Genomic DNA, 24,310 nt, shown 5'->3' with positions numbered 1-24,310 from the left:
AAGGAAAGTTCGTCCTCTATTTTAGATTCTTTCATCTTGTGCAATAAACCTCAAACGAAGCGGTCAATTGACAGATTTAAGGGAGTTGGGTAAGGGCACCATCCAAAATCGACTTTTCCATATTCCCCAATGCCAGAGGTTTTCTCTCCAATAACCACATTATAATTTGTTTTTGCACTTAACTGAATTTAATCAGCGCTTAATGCCCGCCCTCAGCTGGGGCCAGTGATAAAAATAAGAGTAGAAGGGGGTCTTCTGAAGAGGTCTATATCATTTTCAGTGACCTTGAGGTCGGATCTTTATCATCAGTGTACTGAACACTTCAAAAGCCAGGCCGACGTATATTTCTCTGTCCGTTAATTTTAATTTTCACGCAATAAAGTAATGATGCTTGTACTTCCATTAGAAGGTGAAAGAGTAGTCCAATATATACATTGAAAATACTGGACTGGTAATACATCATTTTAATTGGTTCGTTTACTTAGCAGCCCCTTACAACTGTTGCATCATGTAATATATATTTTCTTTCCCTTTGCTAAACAGTAATTTCTTCTCTCATTAAAGTGCTAGCTGAAAACCAGCAGATTGGAAAAAAAAGTCATTCGCTGCGCCAGACTTACTCGTTAACTTTGTCGGAAATCTTCGTCCGAGAGTCAAATAGCAATCGATAATTATTCGTAACGTGAACTTGAGGCTGGAGCCAAACTAAACACATCGTCTAGCCTGGCGGGGTGGAAAACGAAGCTAACAAACACGATGTTTACTTCCCAAGCATTCTTTCTTTTCGTCTCTGTTTTCCTTCAGGTGGCTAAATATTCTTCAGGTAAGCAATTTTCATGTACTGTGGACGTTAAGTTACACATGTTGATGTGTTTTGAAAGTTGGATAATTTTGATTGCATATCTAGCCGCAAAAACGTTCCTCGCGATCGTAGTAAGGTTCTTGTAAGTAGCGAAGTTTTCAGACACCAATATCATTTTGTAGAAACTGAGATTTGTACGCTCTCTGCGGTGATATTTCATAACTTCGTCGAAGAGAATACTGAACTGTTAAAGGGGTTTTCAGTTTTTAGCTTGTACAAACCCGAATGTTTCGATTCAGCTGTCTGGCAGACGGATATCCAGACGTAATGAATTTGAAAGTTGTGTGCTATATGAGTAATCTGTGTTTGGAGTATACAAATTCTTTGTGTATTCAGTGTGTCATGTTCGATCTCTCGGTATCGCTTGTTTTAGTCTAGTTGTTGGGGTATCTAGATGTTACTCGGTAGAAAATTGGAGATGTGTTTGAAATTCCGTTGACATCATAATTGTCATAAAGTTGGCGCTAGCTCGAATCTTTCTCTCGAATTGTCAAGAGTATTTTTTACTTTCGGGTGTATTTTCAAACTGACGGTTCAGATCTTCGTTTACTTCCAATCATAACTGCTTAGTTAAACTTTTCGATCGACATTTTTGTAGTGTAAAAATGCGAATTAATGATTCAAAACAGTTTTATAGTTTACGCGAAAGTATAATTCACTGCTTCTTCTCTCCTGAATATTCGTACACTATCCAGAAACAGTGATGTCTGCATTGATCAAAACGTCAATATGGAATCTTCAGAGCTATTAAATATTCTTACGGGACAGCGAACTCGTGTTTTTTTATCAACAGTTTCTGCATTAGCATTTCCTTCTGGCCGGAAAAATATTAAAAAAATCCCATCAGATATTCCTTTCGTGAGGGAAGCCTTCATTTTCACAAAGTTTTTTTCTATGCTTTGGTTAAGTAATTTGTCTCTCGAGGGTATGTTTGGTCTTTCTCTAGCAAATAAGAAATCTCCCTCTTTTGTTTTACTGTACCCCTGCCATGCTAGTGAAAGGTGACTGTCATTCATTTTATTGATTAATATTGCAAATACCTGGAGTGAAAGAAAAAAATTACTGCAGCACCAGTTTATAAAATTGTGAGATTTTATAGTGAGTGAGTAACTTTCCTTGAGTGCTATTTTCAGCAAAGTTAAAACTTGTTTTCATAAAAGATAGTTTCGGCTTACAAAAATATTGGATTAATTTATTGATCATAGTTTCTTTTCTTCTGTACCACCCCCTGTTAAGTGTTATATAATTTTCACACTACCTCAGATGTGTTTACTCTTTGGGCACAGAAAAAATAATTTTTGTCTTCACTCAAAGTCCTTACTTGATGAGAATTTCTGCTAAAAATGTTTGAAGCTCTGTGTCTAGATCATCAATGCTTTTATCGCAATAAAAGGCTACGAGTCACCTTCTTCGTGGCTGATAATTTTTATTGACTTTGACATTGTTTAGTGTAAATTGTATCCTGTTTGGATTATCTTAAAAATATGAATTACTCCTCAGGGCTTTATTTGCCAAATTTAGACCACACAGAACCATGGTTGTGGATCCTAAAAGGGTCTTTAGATAGTATTGTGGAAGAAGTCAAGTAATTAGGGCAGCAATATAATTTTAATTGTAGTTTTTCCCATTATGTTCTCTCTAAGTCTAATTTCCACAGTGCTTTAGGCCAGATTTCTCACTTATTAATTGATGAAACCAAATATACCAGAAATAGCCTTAACCCTTTAACTCCCATAAGTGACCAAGACAGAATTTCTCCTTACAATATCGATACAATATCAGGAAGGCAAATGATGAGAACTAAGAAGAGTATCAATCAGGGGATTATTAGTTGATCCAATACCAAATTCTCAGAAGTAGCATCAGAAGAATTGTATATTAGACAGTAAGGAGAATTACTAATGAGATCTTGGGAATTAAAGGGTTAAGTTTATCATTTTTGTGGCAGAATTTTTCAGTTATGATGCATTAATGTGCCTAGGGTACCAACATGCTTTAATCTGTGTTGCTGAGAAGAAGTCAAAGTGTTATTTAAGGGTTAATGAATTATTCACATGAACATTAAACCTTGTTCAATAATTCAAAAATTCTTGATGTTGTCACAGGTAACAACAGGTTACAAAAAATAATTTCTTGGCAAGATTATGAATATTAAATAGTTTTGTTACCATTCCTTGTAATTTCTCATTGCTGATTAAAATGCCTTGCCAGTTGCAAACCTGTCCTATGTTCAGGCTCTTAAAAAGAGCACCATTAAGTTGTATATCGCAATCTTTGACTTTCTTCTTCTGATAGTCTTTATTAAATTTCTCTTGACTAGAGGTTGATGAATCATGCTTGACAACTTCATGTCGTTAAGTATTCATATATATTCATGCAATTGTTTAGGTTCATCTGTGAATCAGTGGGGTTCTTGTCGGATTTCTAAAACATAAGTTAAGTAAACTGCCTCGCGTATGCAAATGGAAAACTGCAAGAATTGAACTTTTTCATCTACCTTTCAGCTTTTAGAGCAGCAATATGAAAATATCTACATTTATTGTAATAATTCTAATTATTATTGTAATTAGAAGATATTTGTGTATTTCTCTGTTGGACTATTGGATAAGAAGAAAAGAAGGTGAAATTTGTCATTTGCATTTGCGGTAAGCTAGATTAAAATCTTGTTTATTTCTTCCACACACTCTCTGCGTCGTTCTGTCGGATGAGCATTCCAAGACAAAATACTTTGATTTGTTTTCTCTCCAAATGATCTAAGTTTATTTACCGAAAGTTTTCTCTTTTCTCTTTCAATTGGAAACTAGCAGTTAACGCTTTAGAACCCTCCTTAAAATCTTACTCTATCGTGCCTGGTCATGCATAACACTGTCAATATGGGCATCATGGTAACCGAGGGCAGACTGGAATGTGATTGGTTTTCCTTTTGATAACAACAAGTGAGCCTTGGGAGAGATAAAACAGAAAAAACTTGAACGCATGAAATGTCCGCGGTCATTCTTTGGAATTCATGCTTCACACTAGCTGATAAAAGATAGCTGCGCATAAATTAAAATGTCAATAACAAGAAGTAAAATATGAACTTTGGCCTACAATCATCAAATATGCTCATTCAAGGTCTCTTTTTAAAACTCTGAAAATGCTCTGTTTTAATAAATACAAATCAAACTTGAGAACATTGAGAAAAAAACCTTGAAGGCATAAAATGTTTTTAATCATTCTTCGGAGTTCATTGACTAGTCAAAACAAAAAGGTTACACTTGGCGACACTACTGCTTGAGGTCGTGTAATTGCGCTATTTTTTTCATTCCTTTGAGTCTTCCGCCAAAAAATCTCACCTTTCCTAGAACAAATGAATCCAAACTTATTCATTACACTCTAGGCGGTTCTATGTGGCCCCCTGAAGTGAATACCCAAAGGAATGAATCAAGCCCTTGATGCACAAAATCCAGCGGTAACACCCATTCTTGAATGACACACTTCAATTGACATGAAGTGGTACTGTGTGGGAGTATAGCAAATATTCAGACAATTATACACTGAATGTTGTCAGTGATATTTTGAACAAAATTGAAATTGTATTATTGCAAAATATACTTGCCAATTTTCATGCATTTTGCTTAATTTGTGTGTTCATGCATCAAAGACTTGAAATTGTCTGTTAATTTTTTTATGGCTGCTTTTTAAGTTCTCGTGGATTAAGTTGCAACCACCTTGAATGTCAACTTTTTGCTATACTGTGAAATGAATACAGTCATGCAGCATTATTTTTTGGGATGAATTTTGTGTTTTTTTGTAAGTGACTTCTGTATCAGAATCCTTAAAGGGTAAAAGTGTCTTTTAAGCGAAAGGGGTTAAGGTTCTAGAGAAACCATGTGGCTGTGTGTTGGAGGAGAATAACAAGATAATTTGGTGTGATCAACTGAGTTGATAATCTAAATTGGCCACCTTAAGGAGTATTTAAAGCTGATGTTTTGAGGTTAAGCCTTTCATCAGAGAGAGTTGAGGAGTTGTGAGTTGCGCATGGTTCATATACAAAAAAAGTGGAGGTACTCTCTGGGTGAAAAGCATACATAGATATGGGGATTAAGAGCGCCAGTTTAAAAAATGAATTTTTGGTTTTAAGTTTTATGGCTTTCTTTCTCTGTGGTATCAGTGTGTCTTTAAGGAACCTTCCAAGACAAATCAGAAATGATAAAAAAATCAATATTTAATTAGTAGGTAAAAGATTACAGTTAACTGCATATGGTTTAACCCTTTAACTCCCAGATCAAATTTGTAATTCTCCTCACTGCCAACCGTATAATTCTTATAATGTTAGTTCAGAGAATTTAGTATTGGATCAACTAATTATCCCCAAATTGATATTTTTCTTTATTCTCATCACTTAGCTAGTTGATATTGTATTTATACTGTAAGGAGAAATTCTGTCTTGGTCACTCAGGGGAGTTCAAGGGTTAGGTTAAGTCTGATTATTGAATTTAGGTCCCACTGAAGTCTGTCAAAGTATGAATTCTCTATTCAGAATAATTTTCTGCAGTAATTTTGTAGTATATCTCCAAGGACTGACTAATGATGATCTTCTCTAAATAACTTGATGGTATTTTTTTTCTTTATTTTGTTATACAGGTGAAGCTAATTTGACACAGACACCAAGTACTCCCCATCAAGGCATAGAATGTGAATGCAGTGGATGTGAGAAATCTCACTGCAAGGCAGGATTTGGTTGTTTCTCTTCAGTTAAACCAGATAAACAGAACCAGCGATATGTTGTGAAACGAGGTTGTATAGAGAATCAGAGTCATTCTATGATTATCTGTGACCAGACAAATCTTCCCATTGTATGCTGTAGAGAAAACATGTGTAACCGGAATGTGACTCCATCAGTTTCACCAGGGTGGCTAGGTATGTTTTACATCTGCAGTAGCACTCTGTTGTATTTTAACCTTTTAACTCCCAGAAGTGCTTAACATGTAACTTCTCCCTACAGGAGAGCGTGGCCTAGTGGTTAGGGCACTGCACTTGTAAGCTGGAGGTCCCGGGTTCAAGTCCTCCTCCCTGCCACTGGGTGGATTTGTCTTCGGTGGCCCCGAATTCAACTCCTGCACGCTTTGTAAATAGCCAACTGGTCTGCCTCCTACCAGTTGGGGTTTTTAACAGTGTCCCCAATTAGCACAGCAGTGCTAAAATACACTGACACTTAAATAAAGTTATTATTATTATTATTATTTATTTTACAATATCCATATATGATCCAGCGAACAGGTAATGAGAATACACAAACTTTTCAGGCTGTTGTTATCTTGATCTAACATCACATTCTCATAACTAATTTATGAGGAAATGTGTGGCTGCCAGAGGAGAGAATTGAAAATCAGACCTTGGGAGTTAAAGGGAAGCTTGATCCTTGATTCTCAATTTTTTATAATCTCAAAAATCGAAGTTTGATGTGAGACTTTCAAGATGTAAAACTGATCCTACACAAGGAGAAATTATAATGCAGAAATATCTAGCAGAATTTAAATTATGGTGAACCCAGATAAGGCAAAAAAAACTGAGAAAATGTTGATACAGTATGAAAATGTAAATGAGAATGCAAGACACTCATTAATGTAAGAGTGAGATCAGTGTAGGTTGCCGCTTGGTCCTGTGCCGTGACCAATTTTAACCCTGTAACTCCCAGAAGTGATTAAAGTGAAACTTCTCCTTCTAATATCTGTACATTTTTCTGCAAACAGGTAATGAGGATATTCAAATTTATTTGGTAGAAGCTGCTATCTTGATCTAGCACCAAGTTCTCATAACTAATTTACAAGGAAATGGGTAGCAGTTAGAGGGGAGAATTAACAATCAGATCTTGGAGTTACAGGGTTCAGTATTTACCCCGTTACACCATACATATTCTCCTTATGGTTCTACTGACATTTTTTAAGATGATGACAAGGAGAAATTGTTGAGCAATCAGAAGCTTCCTTAATTGATGATCATTTCCTTTATTTTCATTATCTTTTTTTGTGATTTGAGGGTTATATAGTAAGGAGAAATTAGTTGCTGGTCGCTCTTTAAGGGCCAAAGGGTTAAATGAAGTCTGCTGATTTTGATTGAAAGGTTTTCCTTATTTCACCTTACAGCCCAGAAAAATGTGACCATTTCATCAACTCCATACCATCAACTAGTTGAATGCAAGTGTAGTGATTGCAAAGATTCTGATTGGAGATGCTATGCAGAACTGGGCTGTTTCTCAGTACTCAAGCAGGATGAGAATGATAATTACGTTGTGTCAAAGGGCTGTTTTGAGAATGCGTTACATAGGAAGATAAATTGTGAGAATCCAGTGACTCCAGCTGTCTGTTGTGAGGAGAATATGTGTAACTGGAATGTAACCCCAACATTTCCAACAAAAAAATCAAGTAAGTGTTAGTTACTCATTATTGACAGTTGTGGAGGAATTTTTCTGTGCATGCATTAGAAATTGGCAGAACTATTGCAAAAACTGGAAACTGATCAGAAATGGTTTGAAAATAGACTAGGTAGTAATGTAATGTGCTTGCGAATTAGACATGTATTTGGATTTGTTTTTACTTACAACCTACATATTAGAAGACAGACACAGGGATGATGTCACCATTAAAAATGTTTTGTGTCTTCATCATGCCATATTCTTGAATAAGCACTCGCAGTCTTATAATTACCATTTCCCAAATAAGCACCAACCCCCTAAGCCATAATGTCAAATAAGTGTCCCACTGAAATAAATGCCCCCCCTCCTCCCTCACTTTTTTAAATAATAGAGATAAAAGGAAAAACTGTTTCTATTACCACTTTATTTACAACTTTTTAAGCTTCAATTAAAGCGGCAATGGTGCAAAAGAATAGTTTCTTTTCCATTCAAATTACTTCAATCTATCTTCATGTGCTTGCAGAGTTCCTGCTAGTTATCTGCTCTTTTAATATTTTTTCCTACTGTTGGGCCAACATAATATTAGCACCCCCCTCGATTAAGTATCTTCCATGCAATGAGCACCCATATTTGAGTAAATACAGTATTAAACAATTAGATTCTGTGTTGCCACATGTCTGTTCAAGTCCTGTGCACCTCTTGTACCACTTTATGGCTCTTACAACTTTATGACTTGATCTACTACAGGCGCATGGCAACATGGGATCTTTTTGTTAACCCTTCACACACTAGCATCAGTATGCATATTCTCCACACTGTTCTTTGTACATTTCTTAAGGTGCTGACAAGGAGAATATGTTTGCCAATCAATTATTATAATTATGAATTATTTTATCTGTAACAATTTCAACACTGAATTATAGACAGTTCTTTTAAGGTTGATAAGCCTAATGAATTAATTTACCCATGATTATTATGTATAACTATGGTACTATTTTTTTTTGTTTAGCTGCATCTACTCTTACCAGATTTGGGAAAGATGAACGTACCAACTTCATCTTGTTGAGTATTTTTGCTCCTATAGCTGCTCTTGTGGTCGGCATTGTACTTGTCTGTGTTGTATATCAGCTGTTACAAAAGAGACACTTAAAAAGTGGCAGATACCCAAATCTTAGATATGCGCGTCATTCAGCTGCACCTCATGAAGATGGCAGCTGTAATGGTAGAGAGTGTGGTAAATGTAATGGGTCTGGAGCATCAAAATTCGCTCAGCGCACAGCTGCTCAGGATGTGGACTTAATTCAAGTCATTGGAGAAGGCAAGTATGGAAAAATATGGAGAGGAATCTGGCATGGAGATGATGTTGTGGCAAAACTGTACCTACCTTGTGAGGAGAAGTTCTTCAAGAATGAAGTGGATGTGAACAACAAAATTGGAAACCATGAAAACATTCTTAGAGTGCAGCATTGCCACACTGCATTTACTTGGAACAAAGCAACATACAGATGTATTGTGATGGAATTTCATGAAAATGGGTCGCTGTACGACTTCCTCAGTTGTAGAACTGTCAACACTCAAGAAATGTGTTCTTTAGCTCTCTCGGCTGCAAGGGGCTTGAATCATTTGCATGGTGAAATTTATGGACGGAAGGAAAAGTACTCCATTGCACATTGCGACCTGAAATCTAAAAACATCATGGTGAAGTCAAATCTGACTTGTACAATTGGAGGCTTAGGATTGGGTGTGGTTCATGATAGATCTCAAGACAAGATTATTACAGAGAACAAACGAAGGGGAACCCCACGATACATGTCTCCTGAGCTGTTGGATGGCGGAGTTTTTAAATCGTTTGAGTCTTATAAAAGAGCTGATGTGTATTCACTTGGTCTTATTTTGTGGGAAATAACCAGGAGAACCTTTACAGAAGGTAAACTTTCTTGCCTAAACAATTTATATATATACAGATGTGTATACTGTAGTTGTTAGAACCTGATAGTGCTTTTGCAAGTCCCTCAGCTTGCATGAAAAGAAGTGTCCTAAGACACAATTGTTCCCTCTCTTATTGTTATCTTGCATTTATAAGCCTGCAAATCAAATTCAACTCTTTCTTTTGTGTCTTCTTTTATTTAAGGCATAAGACCAGAGCAGTATGAGTTGCCATTCTATGACATGGTGCCCTCAAATCCTACATATGATGACATGAAGAAAGTTGTTAGTGAACAACAGAAAAGGCCACTGGTTCCTAACAAGTGGACTGAAAACAGTGTAAGTAATCAGTTCTTTTATGCAGATTGGGCATAATTGTCAATTTATTGATAGAAAGAAAAAAAATGCTTTATTCCAAAGGTCAACAAGTTTCAGAACTTCCAATAGTTATAAGTAGCTTCTAGCTGTTTTGCTAGATTAGGTTACAGACTGATGTAAGTCTTTTGCTACAACATCAGTTGATAAAAATGTCAATAAACTTCTTCTAGTGTCCACAATATTGTACAGATTGTAACAAACTCACTGACTGTTTAGCTCTTCTCCTTAAACATCCAAATATTCAAATCCTATACACAACTAACCAATGTTTGAAGCTCCACAAAGTCTGTGTCAAGGGGAACATTAATGAACAGCCAACTGAATTTAAAATGGGGTTTACAATGCTTGTTGTAACATTTTCCCGTGGCAGCGGGGTAGAAAAGTAGAAAAGTAATACGCCTGCAATGGAAAAATGGTAGCTTTGAACTCTTTTCTCCATTTAGCTGCTTTTTAATCATTCAAAATCATTTTAAGAAAGCCTAGAGCTGTTAATTTTTTTCCTTGGAAAGGATGACATTTGCATCATGGTAACTGATATGGCTCTCTGAATGATGGAATTAAAGTTCTCCTGAATTTATCAACCCAGTTTGGTTTACATTTTCTTCTGGTTCAAATTATGAAAATGAATTCAAGACCAAGGAAGATGTGAATGAAAATAAAACTGGTTTCAAAAAAAAAAAATATATATATATATATATAAATGTGGGGGTAGAGTCTACCTTGGCATAAAGTGCTCAATGCTGTGGTAGCAGAGCTGGGTATATATAAGTGAAAGAATCAAAGAGGATGCATCAATTCTCTGTTACTCTGAGTTTTGCACCTAAGCACTCATTAGACAGAACTTTCTGTCTGACGTAGCAAAAGAAGTTCTGTGTGATAGTAAATCAAATGAGAATGGGTTTTTATTTGAGCAAACCACTTTTGCAGGCACTCGAGGTCATGGGAAAGTTGATGAAGGACTGTTGGAAACAAAATGCATCAGCACGTCTGCCATCACTTAGGGTAAAGAAGACCTTGTCAAAGCTTATGGAAATGCTTAAGCCAGCCCCGATAAACACATCATTGTCTGAGTCAGAAGATTCGTCAGCTCTCCAAGATGTCAACATCCACATCCCTGAGACATTAGAAATCATCAAGGTGTAATTTTACAGAAGACATTACAAACAAAAGATTATTAATTGTTTCAATCATCGCAGCTGTTCACCTTTTCAAAAGTTATGGATTTCACTCATTTAAAACACAAACACATATCACTTTGAACTGGTTTGCTCCTAGGGTCATGGAAATGTTGCTCAATAAGACTGCACTCAACTCTGAATATTATATTTTTCCTAATGGAAAAAAGAAATGGAAAACAGTGGCACAATGTAAACTGAGAAAAAAGAGGAGCATAATCCTTTGCCATTTTTGCTGATTTTAGTTTAGTGCTTCTTTGTTTTCTGTCCTGCTTGTACACTAGTTGCTGTCTGCATAAAAATGCTGACCTTTTGTTAAGCCAATTTGAACACAGTTTCGGCCCCTACAATAAGGTGACCCCCTTTGGGAGCAAAAATGAGTATTTGAGGGTTCTCTTCTGATTGGAACCATTATCTCATGTATGAACATTCTTTCAGCTGAACCTTAATGATTAAGTACACTTGGCAGGCAATCCCGCTAAAGTATAACCACTTCTGATGGGGACAAGCAGAGTTTTCTGTCCTTTTAAGTCCAAATAGCAGTTTCTTTTTCAGACATGGCATTGATTGTTATTTGATGTCTTATTTTGCAAGTAGTTCATCTCTGCTCCAAATTAATATTCTCCATACTGTTCTCTATACATTTCCAAGTTACTGACAAGGAGAATTTGTTCAACAATCAAGAGCTTCATAAGTTGGTGATCATTTCCTCTACTCCCTTGACCTTGAAGTTTGATTCAGGGGTGATATATTGTAAGGAGAAATTAGATGCTAGTCTAAAGGTTTATGAAACTTCCTCCATCTCGATAGCCTTGGATGAAACTATTGTAAATTTGGCTCACTAAAAGTTGTCATCCTAAGGTAGTTATGGTGGTTATATGTAGATTATTGATCAAGAGTTTCACTAAGGTTAGAGCATGCTACTGGTGGCAAGTCTCAGTAATATAATCTTCAGACTAGTTATAGTAATGAATTGTGGATAATTTTTGTGGAAATCCTGCTTTTGATTGCACTAAGAAATTGATTTTTTAAGGAATAATTGTGGAAGTTCTGTAAAGGGTTTATCATAGTGACCTGTTGTAGCATTTTGTTTCAGAGGTGCCTTTGACTAGAAAATGTTGAAGCCAGTTGCTTTACGTGAAACAGAGTTGTAAGTATTTAAAATATTGTGCTTTTGCACTTTAAAGATATTGGAAGTTGTTGTATGTTGATTTAAAGTGCAGAGGTTATTGTTGCAAATTACACTTGATTTGAATCAAGGTAAAAGAACAGGAAAACATAGTATTTTAATCACAATGAAAATATTTGCATGGCAAGATGTGAGAAAACATGTAAGTTTTTGGATAGACAATTTCCGGACATTTTGATACTAACAATATTATTCTTAGTTGTAAAGGCCTGTGGATAGTTTAAACAACTGGTTCTACAGTTTATATATTATGCACACGCTTGTATATTATTACTGAAGCAGCAAACAAATAATTTCTTGCATCTGGTTACATACAATGCAATTTATTATGAGGATTTAACTACAACTGAGGTTAAACGGTGAAATTTTAGTGACCTATCTGTATAATTACATGTCTGCTGAGTTACAAATCAATCCACGACAAAATTAGTTGAATTATAACAATTGTAGTGGAGAATTAATCCTTTTAAGTGAACTGCAGTGAAATAAATGATGAAAAGGAAGTTTGAAAAATTTTAGGCTTGGAGGTGATTACAACTCATGCCTCCCATTTACTAGTTTGGCGTCACTACCAACAGAGCAACAAAGCCTTGTGTTGGGGGTGAGGCAAATTCGAAAGGTCTTGTACTTTTAGTAGGTTCTTGGTACCTGAAAGGGATCTAATCACATTCAAATGTAATAAAAAGTTCTTTAACACTTACGCACAAATGTAGCAACTTCCAAGAAGGTATTAAATGAGGTTTATAGTAAACAAGAAGTTTCTGCAACACCCTCCTTCCACTAGGAGGAATTAAGAACTGAAATTTGACATGAACTTCAGCTCAGTAAAATTCCCCCCCCCCCCCCCCACACACACACACACACACACACATACACACGCACACGCACTTGCACACGCATAACGTTTTACAGTCACAGGGACTCAGTTGAGTTCAATTCAGTTTAAAGTGATATGAGTGATTAACAATCAGACGACCGTGAAAATTAAAAGAAGTCCGATTTGTTAAGCACGTCGAGTATTATTAAATAAAGAATTAAGCAACTCAGAATCTTTTTGCCAACCAATCAAAACGACGACTAATCTAGAGAAACCGAACCAAACCCATAATTAAATCAATTCTAAACAATTGACTTTTTCTACAAGAAAATGGACTCGATACGTCATATAACAAATTGAACAGTGTGTTCCAAATACACAGTTGCAGTTACGTACCTGGATAGGAAGTCTGTCGTGTTATATCTCGTGGTGCGCGTGCTATAATCAGTCAATTTAGCGGGCCATATTTCACTGTACAGCCCGCTAAATTAAAAAATTTGTTTGAATTGAAATCTTTGCCCTCTATTTGAACCCAGGATATAATAAAGATCCTTCTAACCTCGTTTTCTCGATATCTGCGTTAAATTATGGATCCTCGCTTTTTCCTGCACGTATTAATGGCTCAAGCACGCGCGGGCGAGGGATCCGAGCGGAAATACTCGGTCCGTAACTTGCATTACGGACCTCGAATTCTAGCTAGTAATAATTATCTATTCCAAATTCAAGTTAAATAAATATATATAAAAAATCGGAAAAAGACTGCGGAACATCGCTTCAGCCGAAAGACTGAAATTGTTAAAACTAACAGACAAGTTCATTTTTTGAGTTAAGGCATGCACCCTTAGTCACATAAGTGTCCCAAATCTTTTCACGTTGCCGGTTACTTCGTCCGAAACTTTTTAAGATGGCCAGTCATGGGACGCCTTTGCAGGTGATGGTATGAAATTCCAGTAAAATGTAATAGCTTTTAAGTTCGATCTTAAGTGGTAATTTTTTTTGAAAAGTCTGTTGTAAAAAAAAAGAAAAAAAGAAAATGATTGCTAAGTTCCTTTCCATGCGATAGTGTTGTCCGATAGCAGAAGTCTTCACCAGTCAACACTTATCAGGGGCAAGGACATTTTGCGCCATCGCGGTTGGGAACCCAGTTTTGCTGAGATATTTTCAACTTTTTTGAAACTGTCTTGAACCTAAAAGAAATATCATTGTGCGGTTAACAATTTGCCAATGGCTGTTGACATCATGCAATATTTTACGAGTTGTACTCATGAAGAAAGCATCGATAAACTCTTTCACTTCCAAGATTTTGGATATCAATTCTCCACACTGTCCGGCCGCCAAACATTTTTCTATAGATTTAGCTCTGAGAATTTTGCTCAGCCCTCTCTCCCAGAAATGATTAACATTTAACTTCTCCATAAGCTATCCATACATTATCTTGATCTAACGCCGAATTCTCGTAACTATTAAGAAGGAAATGTGCAGCAGCTAGAAAGGAGAATTAACAATTAGATCCTGGAAATGGAAAGGATATCAATTCTATTAACTCTGAAAGTGAAATGTGATCATCGCAGTAAATTTTCCAATTTAAGCAATTGGAAAGAAGAAGCCTGAAAAAAATTAGGGCTTCAACGGGATTCGAACCCGTGACCTCCGCGATACCGGTGCGATTCTCTACCAACTGAGCTATGAAGCCACACATTGGGAGCGAGGTCAATTTATTGACTTCATATCTTCCCGTGCAGTGAAATGATGTGAAGTTTTATATGAAATAATTCATATTTGTACTGCGGTTGTAGATGAAAGTGAAATGTGATCATCGCAGTAAATTTTCCAATTTAAGCAATTGGAAAGAAGAAGCCTGAAAAAAATCAGGGCTTCAACGGGGTTCGAATCCCGTTGAAGCCCTGATTTTTTTCAGGCTTCTTCTTTCCAATTGCTTAAATTGGAAAATTTACTGCGATGATCACATTTCACTTTCATCTACAACCGCAGTACAAATATGAATTATTTCATATAAAACTTCACATCTATTAACTCTATAAAACATTTATCGTAAATACTCAAACTTATCAGGAAGAAGTTGATATTGTGATCTCACGCCAAATTCTCGTAACTATTTGCAAGGAAAGGTGTGGCAGTTTGTTGGGAGAACTAATAATCAGATCTTGGAAGTAGAAGGATTAATCAAATGATTATTTTCATTCTTCTCATCATCTCTGCTTGAAAATGTCTCAAATGTTGGGAAAAAGCGGAGAGACCCTGGTAATGAGACGCTCCAACTCCTGCTAGTGTTTAGACGCACTTTCGACACATTTTTGAAATTTCAATATTAAGATATTAAACTCACTTTGATTTTTTGCATCTGAACCATCCCCACCAACCACATTTCTTGGTGTAGAATGTCTTGATTTTGGTGTACCCTGTTACGTAGTAAAATGTGGTTTCCTCCCGACAATCAGCTGGAAAAGTGACCAAGAGATCATTTCGGTCAGTTTTTAGCATATACGATAAAATCAATGATGACAGTTTACGAGCTGTATATCGTATTCGAAGAGCTCAGAAACAGCAAAAGCCAGAACAAACGAGATAAGCAATCGAACCGCACATGAATTTATCATCATTGTAAGTAGGGTTACATTGATATCAAAGTAATTTCAACCGAGTGTCGAAAGTAATCCTGCGTTTCTTTGGTCTTACGTACCCAACTTTGCTCTGTGATTGGTACAGAAAACTTGGACCATCCTCTCAACCAATCAGATGCAAAGCTAGGGACAATTGTGACTTGGTCATTTGCGTTTTCCCGCCCTACCGGCAGCTTGTTTGTTTACACTATGAGTTCTCATCGGCTACTGATGATGTAAACCTATGTGCCGATTGGGCGCTGGGATTACTTTGGTTTTGATTTTTCGACACTCAGTAGTCCATGTTACAGTGGTGTGCTTGGTCGCCGAGCTTTTGAACAGGATTAAGGCTAAGGTTAACCTTGTAATGATACAAACGTTGCTGCTTTCCAATGAAAATTACTTTGTTATCATGCTAACTAGATACTGGCCTGTATCAAAACATGGTCACCTTCAGCTTTACTCCAAATCAAAGGCTTGGCAACCAAGTACACAACTGTAAAATGGCCTACTGAAGACTGCTCTAAGGTAGTACAGGTCATTTGTGGTGGGGGAACAAATGAACGAATAGATGAATGAAAATTAAGAAAAGTTAAGCAGATAATTGATGAAACTCAATCAAACTCAATCCATTGATCGAGTTCGATCGTGTTCGATTACTAATCGTGCGATTGTGTTCGATTAATAATCGTACGATTGTGTTCGATTACTAATCGTTCGATTGGCTACTCTGAGAAAATAACACTTGCTATAACACGTTGCCTCAACCTAAAGCGTATATCATAGATTGCTTTTTTAATTTTTAGAATAATTTTCGATTGAGTGTCGAAAGTAATACAGGATTGCCTTGTTTTTGCTTTACTTCAGTCTTTAATTAGTCAAGAAAACTTGAGCCTTGCTCTTAACCAATCAGACGCCAAACGAAAACCAATCGTGACTTGATCGCCCGTGTTATCGCGCGCTTGCAAGTAATTGCCTGTTTTTTACTTTGAGTCTTCATTGGCTAATGATGACGCAAACACCTGATAGGTGTTATTAGTTTGGTTTAAATTTAACGGCAGTCAGTTGAAAACTGCTCGGTCGATTAAGACTTTCATGGAGGAATTAATCTTTTAGCTTGGTTTTCTCCACCCACAATTAAATCAGTGCTGCATTAACCGAAGAAGGAAAGGGTAAGGCTGAGTCTGCGCTATAGCCAAACGGCCCACCCTGCCGGAACTTATTTCCTGTTTCTCTTGCATGAAGCGACCAAGAGTATTGCTACCACTTGATCTCGTAACCAAATCCTTCCGCATAACTCTAACTGAAATGTAGGCTTTGTCGTTGAGGTCTGGGTAGGAGATAAGTACTACCCCCTGGATGGATGCTACTCATTCCAGGTTACCGTTAACCCCCCTCCCCCTCTCCTTAGCAATTTGTCAAGCCTCTATGACAATTCACCTGTATTCATGTATACTCCTGCGTAGAGAGAGGCACTGTGAACTAGAATTAAGTAATGCGCTTAAAAACTCAACACATTGTCTCGGCTAAGTCTTGAACCTATACCTCTCGACCCACAGTATCCTCGACCCTGTAAAACAAGCCATTTTATTTTAACAATTGCGGTGATATTTAGGTCCTGAGTTGGACTTCATTTCCATACTTACGAAGGCATGTTCTTGTATCATTAGACATGTAGTGGCAGAAGTGACACAGGCATTCGTAAGAATTGTTTGCACCCTTGATGATACAGTCGGACTTTGGTGGGCAGCTGTGATTGAATTCCTCAGGACACTCGTCAATTTCCGAGCAATTATGGGGGCCTACATTCCTCCAACCAGACTGACAGATGCAATGGTAAGAACCCAATGAGTTCTCACACGCCGACTGAACCGGACAGGCACCAGGTATCTCAGTACACTCGTCCACATCTACGGGGATTTATATGATAAGCTGCATTATACACGAATTTTGATTGGTTCTCACTTATGATCTATGGAGGACAGATGCTTAGATGACGTCACCATTAACGTTAAATGTTAAGTGGAAGATGAAATAACTTAGGTAGAACGATCTTGAATTTATTTGTCACAAGCATGGAACAATGGGAAAAAAATCTGAAGCTTTAATTAAAATTTTTGTTACATTTCACTTCCTTTTAGCAGTGTGTCTTATAATTACGTTGATGTAAACCTTTTTCCTATGAGTGTTTCGTGTCTCGTTTATTCCCTTAGCATTTGGAATTTACTTCTTCGCGTACGTATTCATGAGTAGTTAAATTAAATGCTAATTGACGTATATGATCGGAGCAGGCCCTTGCCTCTTCATAACATTTGCTAAAAATGCACGGGCAATTCTATGCTCTACAATTCTACATGAGCTCCGAACTTCATTTTGCCATTCCTGAAATGGATACTTAAATAGCCCTTCCTATCCCGAAGACAATGAAACCGTAATTGTGTATAAAAGAATGTTATGGTATTTTTCGACATGGTCTGTACCATTCATTAATTACCTCGTTCACAGTAGCTACCAGTCCACCCCGTTTTACACGAGCACATGTAGTTCATTTTACGGTTGACACAGGTTGCACTGTTAACACACCGATTATCGCTGCAGAAGTCAGCAACTGAAAAATAAACAGTTAAAAAATTTAACCGTTACGTTAGGATACAAAGGCCATAGTCGACAGCAATTCAGATTATTTGATCAAAAATCACCTTTTTGTGCTATATTCAGTCTCACTGTTTTAGTATATGCTAAAACAACTATTTACCTCAGGGTTGGTGACTAGCAATGGATATTAACCTCGCTACGTCGCAACTCGGTAAATAACCTCCACTACCCACCTCCACTTCGGTGAATAGTTGCTAATCAGAGATGTTTGGCCGTTAATCGAGGAAACTGGGTCGAGCATACCAAAGCGAGGTTTATCGGTAAACCTCCCGGGGAAGTGTTCTGTAACGCAATTCTCGTCTTTTTGGAGCCCATTTCACTTAAGTGTCGTTAAACCAAAACCAAAATAATCACCACTGTCAGTCAGAAAAGGTAAAAAAACAAAAAGAGACACCGAGAACTTAAAGAAAAAACAAACCAAACTGCCAAGTGGCGACCTACTTTAGCTTTGAATCTGATTGGTTCAGAAAGTGGTGCTGGTATTCTGAACCAATTACATAACGAAGTTGAGCATATATAAGAAGAAATCCCCGATTGCTCACGAAACTCTATTGAAAATTGCTTTCTATCTTGGTTGTGTTTGACTTGGGAAAAATTGATGGTTTCTTTTTTTTATTGCAATAATTGCTTCTGGCCTATTACTTATCAGAGTCTCCTATCTAGTTGCTATCGGATTCATTGTAAGACGGATGAGAGAATTTTGTGTCACATCATAATAAACAACTGTTATATTCTGTCCTGCTAGATAATGTATGGATCTCAGGGAGAAGTTATTTTTCAACCTGTTCTGGGAGTGTAAGGATTAAGGATTTGAAGTACTAACCTCCAGTTGTCATGTCACAGAGTACCAAAGTAGAGTTTCCAGGTTTTGTGAGATCCAGCCAGTAGCTACCACTGACTGCGTGACCTCCTTCGTCCGCTTTAATCTCTGCACATGACTCAGCTGGTAACTCAGGAATGGAACCGAGAGAAACTAAAAACACAAAATTTGCGGTCAAAGAAACACAAGCTCATTCTCAACGTTTGAGTGCTAACATCGCTGACAACTCTATTCGAGAATGGAGACTCCATCACTCTCGACTTTATTCGGTATTCGCGTGAATAAAAAGGAAAAAAATCAGTTGAAAAAATTGATGTTAACGCGCTGCGCGGAACTCTGGGGGAGAGGCGCCTTGCGCGACGGACTTCGCCGACGAACTCGTGCGACGGGATTTACCGAAAAGGCGGCACTACCCGTAATCTAGATTTAACCAAGCTCGATCGTTTCAGACTAGCAAGTACGAACGATAGGTCGCGCTTGAAGGTCTCTCACTGCTTGTCTCTCCCTTACACGCGTGTTGTTCGCTTTCTCTTCGAGCGCCTACTTCGTAAATTATTTATGTCAACGTTATCTGGTTTGTACCTTTATGTGGTTTTCGCACGTAATATCTGTTTTCATTTCTAACAAAGTCATTAGGTCTTGCCTCCCTGGTTCGGTTATTCAATTCGCATATGCTCTGAGACCAATCGTAGTTGTAGCTTTGACACCTGTAGTCAGTTGTGCAGGCCTCTTGACAGTCGAGTGATAGTGGTCTGGCCTTGACTGTCTTAAACGTATGGCCCCTGAGCATCCTTTGATAGACTGAGTAACTGTCTATGCCGCATTGTTGAGTGTTAACTTTGGGGAACATTAACGACAACAGAGATAGTGCTGGAAGAAATACCATGATCTTTCACCAAGATGTGAGTCGTTGATGAAGACACTTCCCTGCTGAATAAAAATAAATAAATAAATAAAAAATAAAAAAAACTTTATTGGATAACACAATTATTGGTAGAACCAGTAGTTCTCATTGTGGTCCACTAAAACTTCAAATTCAAATAGCAAAAATACGGAGTAAAAATACACTTAAAAATTAAAAATGACAAAAGTGAAATCGAAGGAGAGACATACATTTCTAATAATCGCTATCAAGAACCTGTTTATTGTAAATATCTCATCATTCTCTGCACCTCTTGTGCTGATTTCAGACAAGAGAGAATGAGGTACAATATGGTTTCATAAAAAATAACCGAGTCGATTGCTGTTAAGTGTCGTTGATAAAAGGAATTCCTTACCTATATATTTTTTTCTAAAACAGTCGGTTCTGCGAAGTAAGACTTGGACTAAAAAACTTAGTACAGCTTTCCAGTCAGTCAGCTGAGAAATAGAGAGGGATTGTACTGACTCACAGAATTGTCCTCCAAACAACAGCTAATTCCAGTGTTCTATTTACTTGCCCATCTGAACTAAACGAATCAAATCATGTTGGGCGCTGGTCTCGAGATTTAGTTGAAGGGAAGTGGATGTTTCAAGACCGCAATTTACTCTGTGATAGTTTTGAATATGGTTACTGCACCTGTTTTGAAGTTATTGCGTGCACTGTCATTATTAGCGCGTGCACTGTCATTGTTATTAAACTCCATAGGTAGACTTGACTTAACAACATGAATTAAGAAAATTATTGAAGAACTGCACGAAGTAACAAAATAACGAAGTCAGAACTTTGCTTCTAAATACTTTATGAAGAAATGACGTGATGTTTGTTTAAATGTTTAAAATTCAAATACAAGTTGATAATGGTTAAACTCTGGCCTACCTCAGTTAAGCCAAGAACTAAATTTTTTTTCCCTTAAAAAGGAAAACACGCTTTCATACTTCCCCTGTTCGATGTTGATTCTGATTGGTTTAAAAAACAACGTACTTGTTGACAAAGATTGATTTAAATGCTCTGATACGCTCTTGTTGGCTCATGAACTCAGCTTTGAGGTCCTTAACACAATGTGATACGTTTAATCACACAAATTCAGTTTAATATTGCTCAGTTCCTGGATACTTTATTGACGTGCATGTAACCAAGAGAAATAGAGAAGTCTGTTTATGCTCAACCTTTTTTTAACCAAAAGATGCCATGGTGACACTCTAATCAACTTCTTTAATAACAGCTTTTGGGAATCATCCGGCCCTGCTGGCATGGTGATTAAAAACCACACAACCTAAATTTGTAATTATTTTTCAAATCCATAATTTTGATAGCGTCTTCAAAGATTTGCACTGCGCCATTCAAAAACTTTTCAGTACAGGATGTCTTCAAGTTTTTTTTTTTATCTTTTTTTTGCATTGAGGAGACACAATAATTTGTATTTTGTTTAAATATGTAGAAATTGGCAGAAACAACAACTTTTATGAGGCTTGTATACATAAAGATAATTATTCAATTGATTTAACATGCGAAATTTTGTCATAACAAAGTGCGCCAGGTGGAAGTGGGATATTACTTTTCGCGCAGGGAGGCTAGCTGGAAGACTCGCCGGTAGTTTCTCCTTGGAGTATGTTAAGCCAATAAATTATTAAGGGAATCAAATATGGTTCTTAGGTATGTAAGGCGAGCTTTCTCATCCCTGCAACAACCTCGTTTGGACTCATACCACAAGTCTCTGAGCCTACTTTGTACCAAACTAAGGCAAGAGCGTAGAAATTAAAAAATGCAGCACAGAAAATAAGAATTGTGAGGTTCAAAAAAGGAAAGTGCGTGAGTGCTTTAAGACGGAGATTTTAAGAAAGAAACCACCAACATAAATGTAATCTGTTTTTCAATTACCATGCATGCACACGTTCGGTCGATTCTGAAAAGCTAAACAGTCTAATTACATACATATTTACCATATTCGCTTGGAAAGAAGCCATCTATAATCAATTGCGTGCAAATATCCTAAGGAATTTTAATTTTCAGTTTACAATCGTAGAATTAGAATATAGGCTGTTTAACTTGAATAAGGAAGTAAGTTTGGTGAAAATGAAATAAACAGCAAAAAAATTCGGTAGGTACTTTAATGCAAACCCTTCAAGAGATTTCACGCGACGGACGTGCATTTTATATTCATATGATGATCTTTAATTTTTTTTTCCAGAATGAAGACGGAACTATATGAGACCATATTATTTCGGGCAGTAGACCACAAATATTTTAGATAATTTACTGATATAGATGGGAACCGGTAGAATTTATTGCTCATATTTTATTAACAAAAATCTCACTGGTGGTTGATGGTGCTTGGCGGAAAATATGATAATGAAAAATTTTCTTTGTCTTTCGGTTGAAACACAATCTTGAGTAGATAACAAGTTTATGAACCTTGTATATGAATCTTGTATTGTTTACTTTTTTTTTTAGCACTATTTATCTGGTGTTTTCCCACGTGCAAATCATTAAGGCCTGGTTGCTCGAGGGACGGATAACTTTATCCAATGGATAAATCGCTATCCAGCATATGTGCGTTGACAAAACGTACTGCACTATCCGACGGATAGAGATTCATTCAGTGGTTAGCGTTATCCACCCTTCAAACTACCGCAGCCAGCATGATTAAGCCTTACACCTTCATTTCTCTCTCCTTAAGGTTGTCACTACCCATCCCCTCCAAACTGGGGTCTACTATTCCACGGCTTTGTGGCCGACCTCTTGGAGTTTTAACTTCTCCAAGTTGTTGTTATCATACGTATTGCACCACACTGAAAAAAAAACTGGGCTTAAACCATGGATCGGACAGAACAAGGATCGAATAATTTTCGTGACCTTATTACCGTCCCATCTTCCACAAAATGTTTCTAGAGATCGGAATTAAATTTGAAAAGTTCCATTTAATGGTGCGTAAAGGAAATGTGGAGAACCGAAGGAATTCTCTGAGGCTACGTCTCGTGTTTCTCCCTACACTTCTTTCGTGCTCTAGCCGCCTCCTATGTGCTTTGCAACAGAACAGAGCACTCACTGTCAAGGCTTCTCTATTTGGTTCAGCATGACGTATATTCTATTGTGAAAAGAAATCTCGTAAAAACCTGGAAATTTAATTAAAAACAAAGAGTTTCCCTAAATTGTAATAACAAATAACTACTGTAGTTATAAAGTACGGTGGCCTGAAAGTTTCATTCTGTAACAAAAAAGTGGATGTCAGTATAGAGCCACAATCTTTAGTAGGTAGCATCATTTTGCTAAAGGTGGATGGTCTGAAATATTTTTGAACAGCGGATATCTCCTACCATGCTACTTGTGTCATGTAATTTAAAGTTTGTGTGCTGGTTTTAAAATGGCAGAAGAATTTGTAGTTTGAAGTTGTGTAGTGTGCAGATCATATTTGTGACTCCGAAACCCGGATGTGTTATAAGAACTCGACGCTGATTAAAGGAGAAATATGGTGTGTGGATGCAATTATTCGGGAGCTTCAGGGTCCGAAATATCTCTGGCTCGAACTAGCTATGTACATAGAATGATAAAGAGGAAAGTGAGTACATGTTAAGTGTAGATTTGACCGTTTTATCTTCACTTGTCCATCAAGCTATGTTTTGTTTATCTGTGAGGCAAATAACGCCGACACACGTTTATGTGGCCGTATACCAAGCTCCTTACTAAGTGTGCAGACGGTCGGCCAATTAGTCAATCAGTCTGTCAGCAAATTAGTCAGGCAGACAGTCAGTCAGCCAATCAGTCATTCAGACAGTCAGTCAATCAGTCATTCAGACAGTCAGCCAATCAGTCATTCAGACAGTCAGTCAATCAGTCATTCAGACAGTCAGCCAATCAGTCATTCAGACAGTCAGTCAATCAGTCATTCAGACAGTCAGTCAATCAGTCATTCAGACAGTCAGTCAATCAGTCATTCAGACAGTCAGTCAATCAGTCATTCAGACAGTCAGCCAATCAGTCATTCAGACAGTCAGTCAATCAGTCATTCAGACAGTCAGCCAATCAGTCATTCAGACAGTCAGCCAATCAGTCATTCAGACAGTCAGTCAATCAGTCATTCAGACAGTCAGTCAATCAGTCATTCAGACAGTCAGTCAATCAGTCATTCAGACAGTCAGTCAATCAGTCATTCAGACAGTCAGCCAATCAGTCATTCAGACAGTCAGCCAATCAGTCATTCAGACAGTCAGTCAATCAGTCATTCAGACAGTCAGTCAATCAGTCATTCAGACAGTCAGTCAATCAGTCATTCAGACAGTCAGTCAATCAGTCATTCAGACAGTCAGTCAATCAGTCATTCAGACAGTCAGTCAATCAGTCAGTCCGTCAGTCAGTCAATCAGTCATTCAGACAGTCAGTCAATCAGTCAGTCCGTCAGTCAGACCATCAGTCATTAAGACAGTCAGTCAATCAGTCAGTCAGTCCGTCAGTCAGACCATCAGTCAAACAGGCAGTTGGTCAATAAGGTATATCAGGGCGGGAGTAAGCAAGAGAGATAGTCAGTCAATCCTTTTCAATCTGGGCTAACAC

General features: G+C 37.3%; 2 protein-coding genes across 7 annotated transcripts; one reads left to right on the top strand and one right to left on the bottom strand.

Annotated features, from left to right (window-relative positions):
- The first annotated feature begins 512 nt into the window (after nucleotides 1-512).
- Nucleotides 513-12,625, top strand: LOC113682755 (activin receptor type-1). Its single transcript, XM_027199937.2, has 6 exons — nucleotides 513-823; nucleotides 5,489-5,764; nucleotides 6,991-7,269; nucleotides 8,269-9,186; nucleotides 9,391-9,524; nucleotides 10,491-12,625. The coding sequence occupies exons 1-6, from the start codon at nucleotides 757-759 to the stop codon at nucleotides 10,704-10,706; spliced, it is 1,890 nt and encodes a 629-aa protein (XP_027055738.2). The 5' UTR covers nucleotides 513-756; the 3' UTR covers nucleotides 10,707-12,625.
- Nucleotides 12,232-20,853, bottom strand: LOC113682754 (uncharacterized). 6 transcript variants are annotated; one of them, XM_089193517.1, is made up of 7 exons: nucleotides 20,639-20,819; nucleotides 19,423-19,770; nucleotides 18,844-18,993; nucleotides 17,860-17,973; nucleotides 17,012-17,275; nucleotides 15,092-15,203; nucleotides 12,232-13,931 (listed from the first exon to the last, which is right to left on the bottom strand). In XM_089193517.1, the coding sequence occupies exons 2-7, from the start codon at nucleotides 19,724-19,726 to the stop codon at nucleotides 13,847-13,849; spliced, it is 1,029 nt and encodes a 342-aa protein (XP_089049643.1). In that variant the 5' UTR covers nucleotides 19,727-19,770; nucleotides 20,639-20,819; the 3' UTR covers nucleotides 12,232-13,846. The 6 variants fall into 6 exon arrangements, with proteins under 6 accessions (XP_089049643.1, XP_089049646.1, XP_089049647.1 ...); XM_089193520.1 differs by having other exon boundaries at nucleotides 19,423-19,767; XM_089193521.1 differs by lacking the exon at nucleotides 20,639-20,819 and adding an exon at nucleotides 20,399-20,625 and having other exon boundaries at nucleotides 19,423-19,767.
- Nucleotides 20,854-24,310: the final 3,457 nt, after the last annotated feature.

The sequence above is a fragment of the Pocillopora damicornis genome, chromosome 14 (assembly GCF_964200805.1).
Source record: "Pocillopora damicornis chromosome 14, jaPocDami1.2, whole genome shotgun sequence".
Lineage (NCBI taxonomy): Eukaryota > Metazoa > Cnidaria > Anthozoa > Scleractinia > Pocilloporidae > Pocillopora > Pocillopora damicornis.
The sequence above is the reverse complement of the archived record's forward strand: the minus strand, read 5'-3'. Positions and strand labels throughout refer to the sequence as shown.